This window comes from Solanum tuberosum, unplaced genomic scaffold (genome assembly GCF_000226075.1).
Source record: "Solanum tuberosum cultivar DM 1-3 516 R44 unplaced genomic scaffold, SolTub_3.0 scf00003, whole genome shotgun sequence".
Lineage (NCBI taxonomy): Eukaryota > Viridiplantae > Streptophyta > Magnoliopsida > Solanales > Solanaceae > Solanum > Solanum tuberosum.
In genome coordinates, this window is record NW_006238929.1 from 1,072,908 (window position 1) to 1,090,944 (window position 18,037).

The window sequence follows — 18,037 nt, forward strand, 5'->3', positions numbered from 1 at the left end:
CTTATGATGTTTTGTTTGAGATCCGGAATCCCAATATGCATTGTGGTCGATGAGGACAAATAGGTTCTTGCATACCTACCATATTATCACATAGCTACATCTCAAATTTTCATGATAATATTAATCTTTACCTTCTCCTATAAATAAAAGAAAAAATGCTCAAATATGTTATCGAACTTTGAGAAAAGGGGGGACTTCACGTCTCTCTATCTTCTCTTTCTCTTTATAGCAATTTTCTTTTCCTCTTTTTCTCTTCTTTTAGCATAACCAAAAACCCCTCTTCCTAATTTCTTCTTCTTCCCAAAAGAAATCCCCAAAAAAACAGATACAGAAGGAAGAAATTAAAGAGGGGAGGAAAAAAATTCATCAAGACTTGTCTTTTGGTGTTTTTTCATATAATTTAAGGGGAAAGAAAAGATGGGTAGAGGGAAAATTGACATAAAATTGATTGAGAATGTAAATAATAGACAAGTAACATTTTTTAAGAGGCATGCTGGCTTGTTGAAGAAAGTCGGGGAGCTTTCTGTTCTTTGTGATTCTGAAGTTGCTGTTATTATTTTCTCAAGTACTGGAAAGCTTTTTGAGTTTTCAAGTACTAGCATGAAACAAACGCTTTCGAGATACAACAGATGTGTAGCCTCAACAGACAATTCTGCCGTAGAAAAGAAGTCAGAGGACAACGAGTAGCCACAGTCGCAGCAGCAGACACATGTGCTGAAGCAGGAACAGAAAGAGGTGGACAGTCTTAAAGACGAACTCGCAAAGCTCAAGATGAAATAACTGCGGTTGTTAGGCAATGACCTTAATGGTATGGGTTTGAATGAACTACGACTTCTTGAACATCAACTAAATGAAGGACTATTAGCCATAAAGGAGAGAAAGGAGGAATTGCTGATACAACAACTAGAGTATTCTAGGAAACAGGAGGAGAGGTCTGCGCTGGAGTGTGAGGCCTTACCTAGACAGGTAGAAGAGCTCTGAGGGTTATTTCCTTTAAGTGCTAGTTTACCGCCACCTTTTCTTGAATATGATCGTCCATTGGAAAAGAAGTATTCAATTTTAAAAGAGAGTAATGAGAGTCTGGATTCGGACACTGCATGTGAAGATGGAGTAGATGATGAAGATTCCAACACAACTTTGCAATTGGGGCTTCCAACTATTTGTCGAAAGAGAAAGAGAACTGAGCAGGAATCTCCTTCAAGCAATTCAGAGAATCAAGGTGGCTCAAAGTGACCATTGTCTTTTGGGACTCGTCCCCTCCTTTGTAACTTGTTAGGCACATGTCAGGTCAAATGATATTGAACCAGTTTTCATGTTTGAAACAGGTTCATCTAGACCAGTGATTTTGTCAGGGACTTAATGATCCCTTAGATGGCTTAAGTAAGATGAATATGCTGGTTTAATTTTGATTTTGCACAATATCTTTGGACTGTGTATTTTAAGATGGAGAATAGATGAGTTCAGCTCTCCATTTTTACTGAAGAAAAAAAAAAAAAAAAAAAACTTTGAGAAAAGATTCATCTATGCCATCCATTTAAAATTTGTCTCATCTATACAATTCCCATTTGAGAAAAGACTCATCCATGCCATTATTTGTTAACTGAAAAAATTTCAATTTTGTAAAACCATTTTTTACGATCAATTATGATTCGACCACATCATTAATTTAATCATTTTATAAAAAAAAAGACTCAAATATGTCATCAATCTTTAAGAAAAGGCTCATCCATACCATTTCAATTAACGAATAATGACATGGATGAACTTTTCTCGAATAGAAATGACATATATGAGTCAAACTTTAACTGATGACATAAATGAACTTTTTCTCAAAGTTTGATGACATATTTGAGCCTTTTCATTAAATAAGAACCCAAATTATTAGTGCATTTCTCAAACCTTCCTTGTCTAGGTCAAAATTTATCAGGCTTCAAAAACTAACCACCTTGGTGATTAGAACTGCGACTTCATGTAAGCACTTTGAATTTTTAATTGTTCTAAAACAATCAGTTACAATCGGAGATACGTCTAAATAGTCATTCTCCTTCTAACTTTAGTGAAACAAAATCAGTCCTTTCGCGACAACAACGTGAAGCTAAGCCATGATTATGATAAGTGTTATGACACCCAAAAATAAAATACAAGATTTGCAACTTTAGATAAGAGGTATCAACTACTGTTTTAATAGAAGATATCAGTCCAAAACGTCCACCAGACTGCTAGTAATCTCATAATCGGATCCTTTTCACATCATTTTCCGGCACATTTACATCGTTTCCAGTCCCTCTTTCTGGAATAACTGTTTGTCTTGGCACCTGCACATACAACATAACATTCGGGATTACATTTCAGAAGACAAGGAAATCTGATGGTTGACCTCCGACTCATCGGGAAGAAAATGTGATTTCAAACTCAAAAGTTCAAATATTTCTCCCAACTAGAATCAAAATTGGCATTCCTTAACTAAGAAATCATTATACTACCCACAAACATATGCAGTTGCATCAACCAAATATGTTAATCTAACCATGCACTGCACCAAATAGATTTTGATACACCTATTGCACAAATGGATAGTTTTAGAGAAAATAAATCAAGTCACCCCTAAACTTGTCCGTACTTTAACTTTACATAATTCCTTACCGCCCTAATCTCATTTCAAGTGAATTATTAATACAAGTCTGATAATGGCAAGTGCAATCCACGTGCACCACATCAAATCCACGTCAAAGTTTATTTAAATTTTGATTTTTTTAATTCTTTTTTTTCTTTTTATTTATTCACAAATTTTAGAAAGGAAAATAAATAGAAAAAAATGAAGATTAATCCAAGATTATAAAATTAAAAAAAATCTCAAAAAAAGAATCAAACTCCTTAGTTGAAAGATTGATCCAAGATTCTCAAAATCATCCTCACAAAAAAAAATTCAAAAATCATCCTCACAAAAAAACATTCAAATTTCAAGACACATTACCAATAAATAAATAATAAGTGATAATTAAAATTTGAGATGAAGAAATTATAGATTTTTCAAATAATTTAAGTTCATCCCAATCAACAAATTAACAAAGCCATAATTAGTGATCTTAAAGGGAATAATAGGCGTTAGCTTCCGGAATCAATGTTCTAATTAGTCGTTCCCCGTTAGCTTTTAGCTTTTCCATTTGTTCCCTAGTCATCCCAACCTTCTTTCATTTACTGATTATAAGGGAATATGGGTGGCAATGGCAATGTTTCGAAAAAGGACAAAGCAGGTGGTAGAGTTCGAAGAAGAAGAAAGGGGTGAGGCAGGAGGTGGCTGAGGGCAGCAAAGTTCAAAGAAGGAGAAAGGGGGTGGGGATGAGGGATTTCGAAGAAGGAGAAAGAGGGTGGGAAGTTCTAAGAAGAAGAAGGGGGTAGTGGCTTAGGGCGATGGGGTGGTGGAATGTGAGGAAGAAGAAGGGGTGGGGATGATGGTGGCTAAGGGCAGCGGGATGGTGGTGCGTGAGGAAGAAGGGAAGAAAACTTATTGGTTGAAAAGAAAAAAGGAGGCCCAGTTATTTTTTCTCAGCTTTATTTTTATTTTTATTTGTCATGTCAACCTTTAAGGGTGCATTTAAATTCACTTCAAATAAGATTAGGAGGTAAATAAATGCCAGTGTACTTAAAGTGTTAAAGTAAGTTTTGCTGGCAAGTTCAAGGGTGATTTGGAGTATTTTCTCATAATTTTAATTGGACAACTTTAATACTCTTTTAGACCATTAGAGAAAATAAAGCTTGCTTAAATGGTGATCTTACATTTTCATCTGGAACAACAGCATATCTCTCCGTAGGTGAAACCCAAGATTTTTCAGCTGAAAAATAGTTTAAAGAAAATATCAGATACATGGTATCATTAAACTCTGTGAAAGACAAACAGAGAGAGAGGGAAGGTGGAGCAGATGTAATACCTGCTGATGGGTCAAATGTTGAAGATCCGATTTGTTGTCCACTTGATCCATCAACACTTAACACTTCTATAATCCTTGGGACATACCTTCACATCTCAAAAAAATCACTAAGTTCAATTTTGAAAGTAGCATGAAAATGTGTTAGTTCACTAAAGCAGAATGTTGAAAATGGAGAACAAATGTCATCATCCATGGTGTTACTTTTACATATAGAATATTACTATATTTAATTCCTAGCTGGTGAGATTACACTATTTAGATGACACGAGGGTGTCAAATTTTTCAGAGGACTTCACTTTGTGATACTAAATACTTGGAAAATAAAAATAGTCGTCTACCAACTAAAGAACTTGCAATACACCAGGTGTACAATTTAGAAATTTTTTTTATTTAGTGTGATTATGTCAACCCTGAAACACAAAAGAAAACTTAGTCCTTGGTTTGGATCATTTACAAACACAATATAATCGTACTTTTTGTAATGTTGTGGCTCTCAAAAACCACAAACTAGAATACATTTGAATATACCTGACCCAGAAACTACATTGTCTAAGTTAATTATTTTACAAGTAAAATCCAAAAATAGCAATGGAAGTCAATATGTGCCGGATTTAATTAAGTTTAGGACCAATGAATCCCTTAAATGTTACTTCCTCCATTTCAATATGTTTGTTTTCTTTCCTTTTTAGTCTGTTTCAAAACGAATGTCCCTTCCCCTTTTTGGCAACACTTTAATTCCAACATTTCATATGGCATGTTTAAAACCACAAGATTAAAGGGTATTTTGGAACATTTCACATATCTTTAATTTAAGACCACAAGATTTAAATCTCTATCAATGACTCTAATACTGGATATGTCTGCAGTTATTACCTATCAACAGACTCCCCATGACCTAGCTGACCATTTGTACCTCTTCCCCAGGAAAAGACATTCTGCCTTTCTGTAACAGCCAGTGTGTGCCTCCAACCGCATGAAATCAGAATTACTTTCTGCCATTTTAGTAAAAGTAAAATGTCAATTGCTTGTTCCCCCCAAGATCTCTCAAGTAAGACGCTAATGAAAACACAGAAGGCAAAGACTAGTGCTCATTTCCGCTGAGAACTAGCATACCAGTACCTGGTCATGTGGAAATTTTACTTGAACAGGTGAACAATGATCACAATTGTCATCAACACCAACTTGTCCGAACTGTTCATGATGCAAAACAAGACACCAACTCAATAGATAAACCAACACGAAGCTCTATCTGATACTAAAAGGATGTTTGCATCAAGCAACAAGCCACTGAATACTGCCTTATGCAAAGGATATGTATGATAGAGAAAAACTGAATTGAGGATCAAGTGAAAATGATTATGAAGCATATAAACAGATCTTCTCAATTCAATCAAGTTGATTACCAGATAAGAAAACAGGCCGTGACAATAGTAAAATTATGTTGGCCAAGTAAAACTATGTTGGCCACCTCTAGCAAATAAAAGTCTAATAAGACAAAACAGATTTGAATGTGAAATGGTGTCTTACATAAAGGCTTTATCGCTATAGTCAAATAAAGCTGGTTGAAGGGAAGCAACAAAGGGTACATGCCAAAGGCAGAAAAACCACAGAGAAAATAAAGCAATCAAGATGCCTGAAATGCAATATAAAGTATTATAACAGCAGTGTTGACAATGGATAATGAGATTCCAAATTAATAGCGATGTTAATGTACGAAGGATATAGAATTGCAAAGGTTAAGAGCACTGATATTCTGGAAATACACCCTTTGAGTTTTCTCATTCATTTTTCTACATAGGTTGAAACCCCTTTGGGTGCCTTCCTAGTTACACATTTACCATTCAATTATCCAACTGTCTGCAGCAAGCCAATTGTGGAGAACAGTTTCTCTACAAAACATCATAGCTGTGAGTCGAGTTCATTTAAATAAAAAGGCTAACCAGCTACAGTTGCTTAAAATTCCATATAAGCACAAGGAACCAAAATGGCATGAAGGAAATTACAAAATTATCTTCTGATAAAAAAATTGTACCAAAAATTTGCATGACAGCACTAATATTACATGTTGAAGATGTGTGTACAAACACTATAAGATATGTCCAACAATGCACCAAGCGAAGGCCCTGAGTGAATTATTTTGACCAACTTGTAAGAAAGAATGACTACATTTCTGATATGAATGAAAACAGACAGCAAAGTGCAGACACAGACAGGTAGTGCATTAAAGTTGAACATAGTTGCATTGGACATGAATTTTTTTCAACTACAAGACTAAAGAAACAAGAACCAAACCTTGTTCCAACCCCAACCATAAAGTTTTCCATCAGAAGTAAGTGCCATGGTATGTCTCCAACCACCTGATATCTGGAAAATGACAGCTCTTACGATATTTAGAGATATAGGAGTACATAATACATGTGTTATATCACCCCTCAATGAAAAAGCTTTTAGAAATACTATAGGGATTGTCATCCCATCTCTTTAATAATTGGATCCGTGGAAATAATAACCAAAAGCCTAAATAATTAAATGCAAAACCTATCTAGATCCTTATTATTCCCTCGGTTGCAAAACATGTCCTATTTCCTTCTAGTAAGTACTAGAATGATGTCAACATAAAAGATATCTTTTAGAACAGTATGTAAGATGAGAATATGAACAAGTTTACTCGATAAATATAAATATAAAGCAACTTACATTATCAATGTTCTCTTACTATCCACATCAAGTCAAAATGGACTATAAGTTGGGGAAGAGGGAATAATTATCTGTTGCACAGTTGACTCACATCATCTTAACCAGTGTAATTACACCGAACAAAACAAAAGATTCACAAGACATTCAGATATGAATAACTTCACCCAATAAATATAAAACGACTTACATTATCAAGGCTCTCTTAGTATCCCTTCTACTAAAAATGGATTATAAGTGCGGAAGAGGCAGTAATTATTCACAGTTGACTCACATCATCTTCATCAGTGTAATTACCCCCACCCCCCGAAAAAAAAAAAGATCCACAACACATTGTTTTTTTTAAGATATGATTTTCTTGAAGACAGTATCAAGATGATACTATGAGATTACAATGAAAAAGCTGAACTTGATTACATTAAAATCTTGGAGTCTTGGACTAACAGATTATGAAATCCAAAACAAAATTTCCATCTTTCCAGCAGTACAGATAATGTAGACAACTATACTTCACACAAAGCATCATGGATGAAATGGAGGCTTGCCTCTGGTGACTTGTGTGATAAGAAGGTACCACCTCAACTTAAAGATAAGTTCAACAGAGTAGTGGTTAGTCAAGAACTCACATGTTCAGAAGATACATGTTGCGGAGATGAGGATGTTGAGATGGATGTGTGGGCATACTACGAGTGACAAGATTAAGAATGAGGTTATCCGAGAGAAGGTGGGAGTGGCCTTTGTGGCAGACAAGATGAGGGAAACGAGATTGCGATGGTTTGGACATGAAGAGGAGGTACGCTGATGCCCCAATGAGGGGGTGCGAGAGGCTGGTTGTAGGGAGTGTGCGGAGGGGTAGAGGTAGGCCAAAAAAGTATTGGGGAGAGGTGAATTGAGAGGACATGGTGCAACTTCATATTACCGATGACATGATTTTAAATAGGAAGAAGTGGAGGTCGAGTATTAGGGTAGAAACTTAAGTAGAGGTAGAGTGTTGTCTTGCCTTGCGAAGGTTTTGGCTTGTTAGTGCCTATCGTGGTGCTAGTCGTACTCTTGTAGTTCTTGTCATATGTTATTTATTGAATTTCGATTATCACACTATTTTGTTGTTGTTGTGATTGTTTATTTCTTGTAGACTTTACACTACTTTGGTTATTAACTGCTATGCTTTCTTCAATGTGTTTGTCTTCTTTCACTATTTGATGCACTTAAGCCGAGGGTCTTTCGTAAACAACCCCCACTTCGTGGTAAAGTCTGTGTACACTATACCCTCCCCAAACCCCACTTAGTGAGATTTCACTGGGTATGTTGTTGTATATTTCACAGATTGTTGCTGCTCTCCTTTGTCTTCAAAATGTTTCTTCTTTCAATATAGTCCAAGCTACGCATAGAGGGATAGCTCTCCACATTTTCTGTAGGGATGCTTCTGCACATGCAGATTCCAAACTTTCCACTACATTCCTGAATTTCATTGGACTTGCCTATTGGATTCCAAAATTTTCCATGAACATGGAACAGACCTGCCAGGTAAAATCACAGTGCATAAAAATATGATCCACCGATTCACATGATTAGGCAATCTTTTTTTTCTAGAATTAACTTAACAGATTGCATCTTTTGAATAAATACATGAACTTCCCACGTCTCCCTGTCAAGAAAATTCCTTCTAAATTCAAAGTTCCATCCAATATCAGAGAATATATCTGCTAGGAGGACTCAGAACTGTTGTCAAGTCAATATAAGTTGGGGGATTGGTCTTTCAGCAAACCAGAACCATCCCAATTATCCATCCAAAAATTTGATCTTTTTCCCATTTCCCAACCTCAAGCCAACATACTTCTTGAATTCCTCCCAAAGGCAGCAAATCTGTCTCCATACGGAGTCTTAACTGTTTTAGGTTCACAGAAATCTTATCTCCCAAATTTGACATCTTACCACTGCTTTTTAGTCCCATCATTTAACCTCCAAAGCCATTGACATAACAAGCTCCGATTGTGAGCTCTGAAGTTTCTAATTCCTACTCCCTTCCTTCTTATATTTAGTCATAATATTTCATCTTACTAAATAATACTTTCTCCTTTCTGCATTACCTTCTCATAGGAACTGCCTTCTAATTTTATCAATTTTCTTTTCCAAGAACTCTATTGGATAATGTCTGATTAGTAAACTAGGAGGGTAATTTTGGAAGTCTTTAGAAGATCCTGTCATGTGTCTATTCGCACTAAAATCAACAATCCAAGAACTAAGGTGAGCAGTAAAGACAATACCCGATTACAAACAATTAGATGTGGCAACATAAGGTAAGCCAAGTTTGATTAGGAGTCGGCGAAAATGTTGAATTCCATCCGTAAGCGGTTTTTCCTGAAGGCGTTTCCCTGAGTGTATCCCCATTTTATGCAATATCAGTCAGATCCCTTGCTGGACCTACATGTTTTCCCCCATGACCTCTTGTTGGCCAGACTCACAGCCCCTTTCTTCATGGAAGATAGGTCTAAGCTCGAACAGAAAGAAGATTCCCTCGCCCGGTCTGCCATGTAGTTCCCAGCATGTCTCCTTTGTATGCCTTGGCTTTCCACAATAATCACAGATATATTAGAAGTGATCACCATTGGTTGTTCATCAGAGACACTTAAGCGGTTAAGCCAGACTTCTTGGTTGGAGCCTGATAAAGCATGACACCTCATCTACTCTCTCCCTATTAAACATACAAGTATGTATCCTCAAGAGAAGGAACAAGAGCTTTACCAAGAACTTGAACCCTCATCTTGTCATACTTTTGGTTCAAACTGGCCAGAAAGTCATGCATCCATTGCTATTCAACTAATTCTTGAAATAGGAGTGCATCCTCAGACCTCAGTACTGCTCTTAGAGACTGATAATAGTATATCTCCTTCTATAACCCACTCATTCAGAATAATAATCACTGATGGTCAACTCACTGATGGTCATTCAAAGATTTATGCGTCATCTCCCTAGCGAGAGTTGGTATGTTTGGTTGAATTCCAGATTTTCAGTTGTGTCAAGCTATAAATGCTATCTGGAAAATCATGGGTGCAGAGTGTTCAAAAGTCATGTCATAACAAGTGAATTCTCAAAATCTCATTGACCAATATCACATGCAGTAGGTTGTTTCTCCTCTCCATTAATATACCCAAGCAATTTTCTAGATTTTATATAGAGAGCAAACAAGACCTTGACCAGGCAAACTGAAGAAAAGTCTATTGTCTTAGTGTCCCCCCTAGTTTGAGTAAACTCTAAAGCAAGAAGTTACAGAATCTGAAACAAAAAAGGAACCAAACTTAAACCTGTTACACCATCACGTAAAGTAAACTCTACTCAAGTTTATTACAAAACAAAATATTAAAACACAAGTTCAACATAAAGAAAAAATATAAACCTAGCTAGATGAACACAGAAGAGACAGAAAAGAAACTAGGGAAGAAATGAATTGCAGTAACTTTTAAAAAAAGTTGAAAGTGCCTATTGTGAGTCATGCCTGTAGCTTCAGGTCAAGGGTTATATTCACACCCAAATACTAGTTTTTAAATGGCACTGGAAAAAAAGAAGATATAAACTAATGATTTTAGGTTATAATTTACCCTAAAACTTATGTCCTAAAGCTAATCCAGGTTATGTAAGAAATATCCAAAAGTGTTGAAGTTCTAAAGAAATATAGATCCTTAAACCAAACATTTTAAATAAAAATCAAGAATGATACAGTTGAAAGGGCGCATGCAGCAAGCCCAAAACCCGTCCCATTGCCATCCACCCATCCCTACTTATCAGAAAAGGCAAACAGAGGACAGCGCAGAGGACATCTAGTCACTATTAAAAGACTATATGAACTATTGAATACCGATGAAGGAATGTTACATCACTGCCAGTATTGCCCTTCAAAGAAATGAAAATCAGAAGAGGATGACGACATGGACCTCAAAATTATTTTGTAAAAAAAAAAGACACATATTAAGAACTCGAATAAAAAATTCATCTGTGACATAAAGGAGCTGAAGAAACTCACCATTAAAAGAAAACACGTTTCAGAATCTAGTCTTATCATGAACATCAAATGAAAAAAGTGCCTTACAAGTGTAAATCAGGAATCTTGACAACCAAAAAAAATGAAGAAAAGTTGTTCTAGAATTCTCCATTTGGAAAAGTGAGTTATCTAATTCCTTACAAGGATAATAAATGAAGGAGAACACAATTCAAGCTGTTTCTAGTCTAGTTCGTATTGTCCATGTTTTACATCTTCATGCAGAACCAACGGACATCTCCACGCATAAAGTTACTTTGTCAACCGGCTCGTTCTAAAACATCAATAATGATGAAGGGATTGATATTTTGGAAGTCAAATTTTAAGCACTTCTTACCTAATCAATTTAACAGTCTTTCAAATTTTTAACTCTTGATTTTTACACAACCCAGAGTAGATCAAGTACTTCCTGATAAGGGGGAGTACATTATGAATACATTGAGAGCGCAACAAAATATATCCATGGAAAATAATTTTCCTTAAAACAGTTGTTCCAGAGTGCGAATTGGGACATGTTAGGCATGTAAGCAATGACAAAAATCACCTGTTTTCAGATTTTGGCTCCCACATCTCAAGCATGCACAGAAAAGACCAAATAAAATCCTACTATGTAAGCAAATTATGGACACATCTTTCTATTCACGTCTTTCATTGGTAAACTCCTCAAGTATATGTAGTCAACAAAGTGTCTCTTCTTGGAATGCAGCTCATGATTTCATTGGACTGTCTGTCAAATATTTTTGCTTGAAATTAACATGTACACTTTCATCTGCCTTTCATCTCTTATAAATTTCCGGGTACCTAAAATCTATTACTGGACATATGCAGCAATTATAATTTATTATTTCCACAATAGCTAAATTGGGGAACTATAATGCAACGCTTCCGAGCTTACTAAGTAGTATTTTTAAAAAACAGAGTTCAAAAATGGTGAATACCATGCAGATAAACTAAGGGGTCGTTTGGTGTGATGGATAAGGGGATTTAATCCCAGGATAAATTTTAAGTACCCTTTATTTCCTTGTTTGGTTGCAAAGCTTGGGATAACTTATCCCAGGATTATGAATTAGTACCGGGATAAGTTATCCCTCACATTGGGTGGTATAGTAATCTCGAGATAACTTATCCAGGGATAAAATAGGTAAATGACAAATATATCCCTTTAAATCCTTTTTATACATCATTTTTCACATTTTCGTATATTTACATTATTTTTAATGCCACGTATAATAATATTTACTACTCCTTATTTTTATGATAATTATTCATATTTTTCTATTAAAAAATGACACTATATAAATATATTTTTATTTATAAATTTATTTGACTAATTCTTATGTTTATTTTATTTTTATTTCTCATAAAATTTTCTTTCTCTTTAACAAAACTTAAAGAGGGAAGTTCTATTTTTAAGCTAAATAAGAAAAAAGTTATATTTTTAAATACACATGGTACTAAACATGAGAATACATAAACGAAAATATTTAAGTTAAATAAAATAAAAGTTTTATTTTAAAAAATGAATAACTAAAGCTTGCAAAGAAAATATAAAAAAAAAATTAAATAAAGTGAAAGGTAAATTTGTAAACAAACAACTTGTTCTTAAAATTTATCAATATATATTATTTTGAATACAACAAACCAAACACTCAATAAGAAATAATCCCAACACAACTTATCCCATCATAACTAATCCCAACATAACTTATCCCAACGTAACTTATCCCATCATAACTCATATTCAAACCAAACGACCCCTAACAGAATTTATAGCCAGGCGCTTTTAACCATGTTGATGTCAAATTTCAGTCAAAGTCAATGCAGGATTTGAGAATATTATACAAATATTTTGCAATGATATTCAGTCAGGTATATTGTTTGGATTATGCAGCTATAAAGTTTAAAATAATTTGTAAAGAGGAACAACAGCATTCCCCAGAAAAGCAGAAAATAGAGTGAAACAGTTCCCATTAAAAACTTTCCATCTATATCTCAGAAAATGTTGAGCAGAAAGTTTTCATATAAAAGAAAAAGTACCTGAGAAGTAAAACTTTCATGCAAAGCTTGAACCTTGTGAGGAAAGAGGTGATCCTCAAAATCGCCATGTCCTAGTTGACCATATTTGCTCCAACCATATGTATATAAAGCACCAGAAGAGGAGACACAGATAGTATGACGCCAACCGCATGCAACAATGAACATCTTTTCTCCCTGTAAATCTAGATATCAGATGAGTAGACGGGTAAAAAGGAGTGCCACCAGACTGCAGAAGGTTATTTCCAACAGTCTGTACAGAGTGTTATTGAATACCTATCTCAAGAATCAAAGCAAACAGAATAGTTCACTATTCAACATAAAAAGATCTATAAGCAAAATTCAATATTTCAGCTCTATAAGCGATGTATAAAGTCAGCTCCGGGTAAAGGACTACTCTTCGAGGATCAAGGTCATGAGCATATAACTGGATATACAGACGTTGATTCAGCAGGATCACCCTTGATAGACGTTTGACATCCAGATATTGTGTTTTAGTAGGAGGTAATTTGGTGTCGTGAAAGAGTAAGAAACAAAGTGTGGTTGCTCGATCTAGTGCAGAAATCTAGATATCGAGCAATGGCTGCAGCAACTTGTGAGCTAGTTTGGATCAAACAGTTGCTGGGAGACCTAAAATTTGGCGAAATCGATCCGATGGAACTTGTGTGTGATAATCAAGCGGCCCTTCAAATCGCATCAAATCCATTGTTTCATGAAACAAATAAGTACATTGAGATTGATCGTCACTTTATCAGAGAAGATACTCTCAGGAGATATTGTTACAAAATTTGTGAAGTCTAATGATCAGCTTGCAGATATCTTCACCAAGTCCCTCACCGGTCCTCGTATTAATTACATCTGTAACAAGCTAAGTACATATGATTGATTTGTATGCACCAGCTTGAGAGGAGGGTTGGAAATAAGTATATACAATCCTACTTAGCATAGGAATATGAATCCTAGTTGGAAAAGGAGTCCAATATAGTGTATAAATAAGGTCTCAATGTAATAATGTAGATACTCAATTGGATAATATTTTTCTCCACAAATCCAGAAGAACATTGAGCAGAACAAAAATTCTGATACAAAAACAAATTTGGAAGCAAATACTCTGTCCGTTACAATTTGTTTGTCTTAGTTTGACTTGACACAAAATTGAAGAAAGTACTATTGAATCTTGTGGTCTTAAGCTGACCAAGTATAATGCAACAAAATGCCCTTTAACATGTCATGTGGGATGTTGGAATTAAGGAGTTGCCAAATTAGGAAAGAGGCATTCTTTTTTAGACAGACTAAGAAAGAAAGAAAGACAAATAAATTGAAACAAATGAAGTATTAAACTGTGTTGGCTGCCAGCAATACATCTTTTTGAGCAATAACAGATACACGTTAAACAGATTCTTGATTACCACAAAACAAAGTCTTAAGCTCAGTAGTACAATGTGGTCACAGTAATTAATAAATAGCCTGATAGTAATCAACAGAAATATTCCATACAAGATGCCTACCACATTGGCTGAAACTTTTTCTGGAACCAAGCGATCATTTCGGTCACCTAACCCCAGATTACCATATCGACCCCAACCCCAACCATAAAGTTCACCATCTTCTGTAACAGCAGCTGTATGTTCCGCACCAGCAGCAACCATCTTTACAGGTATTCCCTGCAAAAGTGTGTTGTGAGTCAAGTAAATTTCATATATTCTGGTACCAAATCAAATGTGATGCACCAACCAAAGAAAATCAAATTCTTATCAATCCATTCATCCAGAATGATTCATGTTTTACCATTCAAGAAAAACCAAAAATTTCAATTACAAAATCAACTGTGTCCACCCTTGGATCACTAATAAATAAGAGGCATATCATATACATCAGGTTTCGGCTGGAGTTACATAGTGATCTTTGCAAAATGAAAAGCAAACAAAGAAATGACAACTCAAATCAAGTAATCTCAGAGAAATATTCTCTCATTACGTGGGCAATTTGAAGTTTATTACCACTATATGAATAAAGCTATTAATTTACTAGGATACCAAACATATAAGCTAAGTGAATCCATACACTTGGCAAAGAATTATACCATCTTTTTTAAGTTACTATAAATGCTACCAAAAAGTTTGTGAAAGAACAACGATACTAACTACATAACTTGACAAACAATTAGCAAGGAATACCTTGAAAGCTTCAATTTTTCGAGGCACAAGAGAGTCCTCTGTGGTGCCAAGGCCTAGTTGGCCATTTTGATTTCGCCCCCAACTGAAATTGAATGCTAATAGTATTAATACTTGGGATTCCAGTTTCCAGATGAAAAGAAGCAGCTTTAGAATTAATTCTTATATTAAGAAAGCATGTCCGAAGTTATGCAAACTAGATTGCTATATCATATATTCAGAAAATACATAAGAAGTGTTCGGAAACTAGTCACGAAAAAGACGAGACGGCAATATAAAAATGGGTATAATATAAGAGAACGTGCAAGGAAGTGATTTCTGTCCGTTTAGTTTGAGCAGGAAGTGGAGACAAAAGGAAATAGATGTCTTTTTATTAGGGAAGAAAGAATTGTATGCTTTCCCTAAGTAAACATAATATAAGCCAATATAGAGAACTTCAAACTTTCTCTTTTTATTGTTTGATAGTTTTACGAGAACTCTTCCGCTTTGACTAGTAGTTCTTACTTGTTATGTTCATCAAATAAGAGAGCTTCAGACTCCCTCCAAAACTTCAATGTCATGTTTTACTTTTTATGATTCAAATCTTAAGTTGGAAATTTGTGCCTGCTAGCTAGTATGTTACATGTAGTTTCTTCTGTTCCAACTTTTAAAAAAGTGGTTCTAACCATCAAAATTTTTCTTTAAGAAAACAATTAAATACCTTTCTTTTCATTCTAGAAATGGCTAAATTCTTGCAGGCAATTAATAATTTTTAACTTAAAGTAGCAAAAGGTGACAGATGAGAGCCACAATTTTGTAGAATAAAAGATTGCCCCAAGTTTGCAGAAATATCTGAAAGTAGGAAGGTTGATGAGCGACCAATGCACTTTAAGGAAAATAAACAAAAAAATGAGACCAGAAACCTGTGAGTCAAGTATTGATCGAAGATTGACGAAGATGGTAAAAATCACTGAAGCACCTAATGTCGATTGGATAAATGTAATAGCAACACTATTAAGGAAACAAAACGAACATAAAGTCTTTATCAAAATAAAGAGAAAAGAAATGTGCATAAGGTTTATCAGATCCACCAAAACTAGAGCTCAAGAGCAGCAGCAACCAACCTCTGCACTTCGCCTTCCATGGTAACAGCAAGACAATGGCTATCTCCACATGCAATCTGCTTAATGCATATACCATGAAGTGCTTTTATTGGTTGAGGAGTGAACAAATCACTGGAGTTTCCATGACCCAATCTCCCAAAATCACCCCTACCAAATAAAAAAGAAACAACGTCTGCTGATTTGGTCCAAATGCATGATAACAATTAAAAAATGTACATGCATCCGGCATACAAGGTTAATGTTCTTCATACTTCCATCACACATTATCCTTGGCACGATGCAAACGCATATTATGGTCAAATCAGAGCAGAGCAGAGCACTCACATTTCTGCTTGTCTCAGTGAAAACCATGAAGAGTTGCTAAGATTGTTGTCTGGGAAAACTAAAAGCACGTTCAGAGATAAGACACACTATTCATAGGTAAAACACTCATCACGAATCTACATATATTGGATAATGAATGGCAAACTAAATTTTGTACCGAGGTCCTGCAGCTTTGAGTAATGTTATTTAAAAACTTCAGCATAAAATTTCCATTATCGTTCTTGAATCCATCAAAATTCCTAGATTACCATTTGGCTTCTACTTCTTTTCATCCATCATGGTCACCATTAAAATAAAACTGAAATGGCTTAGAAATCATGGTCACCACTATCTTGCAAATATAGTAGCTTGATTCAGTCCTTGTAACTATGTATTTTGATTCTCTTTTCTTTCTTAGAATATGTACACTTTAGCTATTTAAACCCCAATCGCTTGAAGAAATAATCAAGCTGAGTGTTCGCTCATTTTTTTCTTCTTGTCCTATTTTTCTCACAATAAAGCATCATTCTTGAAGCCTGAGGTCTAATTCTGACATCTACCACTCTTTTCTTCCTATTTCATTCTATTAGTTTAATAGTCAACGCATATTGTCACATCTTTAGATGTCCAATCAAACTGTCGCAATCTGCATTTGTATTTGCATCTTTTGTGCTGTTATAATCTTTATCTTTTTCATGTTCGCTTGTTTCTACAAATTTAGAGATTTTTCTCACATTGGCTAACTTTTATGTTTAAATTAACATTAAGAAGATAAAGTTCTTCGGCATGCTCAAAAAAGAATTTGCAATATGTAGAACAGGTGGTTCCATGAATAGCTTCCTCAAGTTGTGTATAAAACGGCAGGAGTAGTTAGGATAAGATCTTTTACTCCCTCCACTCCATATTATATGATATTTCTAACTTTTATATTTAATCCAAAGTTGATGGTTTTTTACCTGATCAAAAAGTTAATAATATATTTTCAAAGTTACCCTTATTTAGATAAGTGGATTTTTAAAGAACAAAGATACCATATTAAATCGGTGGAGTATTATTTAATTAAGGGCAATTTAGGGAAAACACCTCTTACTTTCTAAGAGAGAGTGTTTCTTAAAAGGTGTGTCCAAGCTAAAAACACCATATAATATGGACAGGAGGGAGTAATATCCAAACCACAAAAGTATTAAGAATTGTCTTGTATGTTCTAACAGCCAAATTCCTGAGGCAACATATTTTTAATAGCAAACCAAGAATTTACCAGTTATCAACTTTCACACAGATTCTAAATTTCATTTCATCATAATAATACATTAAATAGAGATATTTGATGGAAAGAAAGCCTACCATCCCCAGCTATAGACTTGCTTTAAGGCCTCCGAGTAAGCAGTTGTATGATCAGCTCCACAAGTGAGAGATACTATTTCCTGCCCATCCAATGCACTCACCTGAGTTGGAGAAAATCGATCTTCAGCATCCCCAAGGCCAAGCTGTCCATCCTCTCCTCTTCCCCATGAGCAAACAACATTTCCAGCTGCAATTACATTGATTACATCTGTTAGAATAGGAATAGGTTTAACCAATCCTATTAGAATAGGAATAGGTTTATACAATCCTATTAGAATAGGAATAAGTTTATACAATCCTATTAGAACAGGAATAGGAATAGGAATAGAAATAGAAATAGGAATACTAAATAGTATCCTACTTGGTAAAGGATTGTATTCTAGGGTCTATAAATAGGGTCTCAATGTAATAATGTAAACACAA

The 18,037-nt window shown here is 35.0% G+C and overlaps 1 protein-coding gene and 1 pseudogene across 1 annotated transcript in view; one reads left to right on the forward strand and one right to left on the reverse strand.

Annotated features, from left to right (window-relative positions):
• Nucleotides 1-229: 229 nt before the first annotated feature.
• Nucleotides 230-1,472, forward strand: LOC102597249 (agamous-like MADS-box protein AGL15; annotated as a pseudogene).
• Nucleotides 1,473-1,929: 457 nt separating this feature from the next.
• The window catches only part of LOC102597577 (ultraviolet-B receptor UVR8), a 25,739-nt gene continuing 9,631 nt past the window's right edge, over nucleotides 1,930-18,037 (reverse strand). Inside the window, exons 2-12 of the mRNA XM_006338109.1 lie at nucleotides 17,615-17,801; nucleotides 15,968-16,114; nucleotides 14,868-14,949; nucleotides 14,199-14,354; nucleotides 12,694-12,867; nucleotides 6,222-6,293; nucleotides 5,049-5,120; nucleotides 4,803-4,921; nucleotides 3,930-4,015; nucleotides 3,778-3,833; nucleotides 1,930-2,315 (exon numbers count right to left, since the gene is read on the reverse strand). Coding sequence (XP_006338171.1) covers nucleotides 2,229-2,315; nucleotides 3,778-3,833; nucleotides 3,930-4,015; nucleotides 4,803-4,921; nucleotides 5,049-5,120; nucleotides 6,222-6,293; nucleotides 12,694-12,867; nucleotides 14,199-14,354; nucleotides 14,868-14,949; nucleotides 15,968-16,114; nucleotides 17,615-17,801 — 1,238 coding nt within the window. The 3' untranslated portion in view covers nucleotides 1,930-2,228. The remainder of the gene's footprint in view (nucleotides 2,316-3,777; nucleotides 3,834-3,929; nucleotides 4,016-4,802; nucleotides 4,922-5,048; nucleotides 5,121-6,221; nucleotides 6,294-12,693; nucleotides 12,868-14,198; nucleotides 14,355-14,867; nucleotides 14,950-15,967; nucleotides 16,115-17,614; nucleotides 17,802-18,037) is intronic.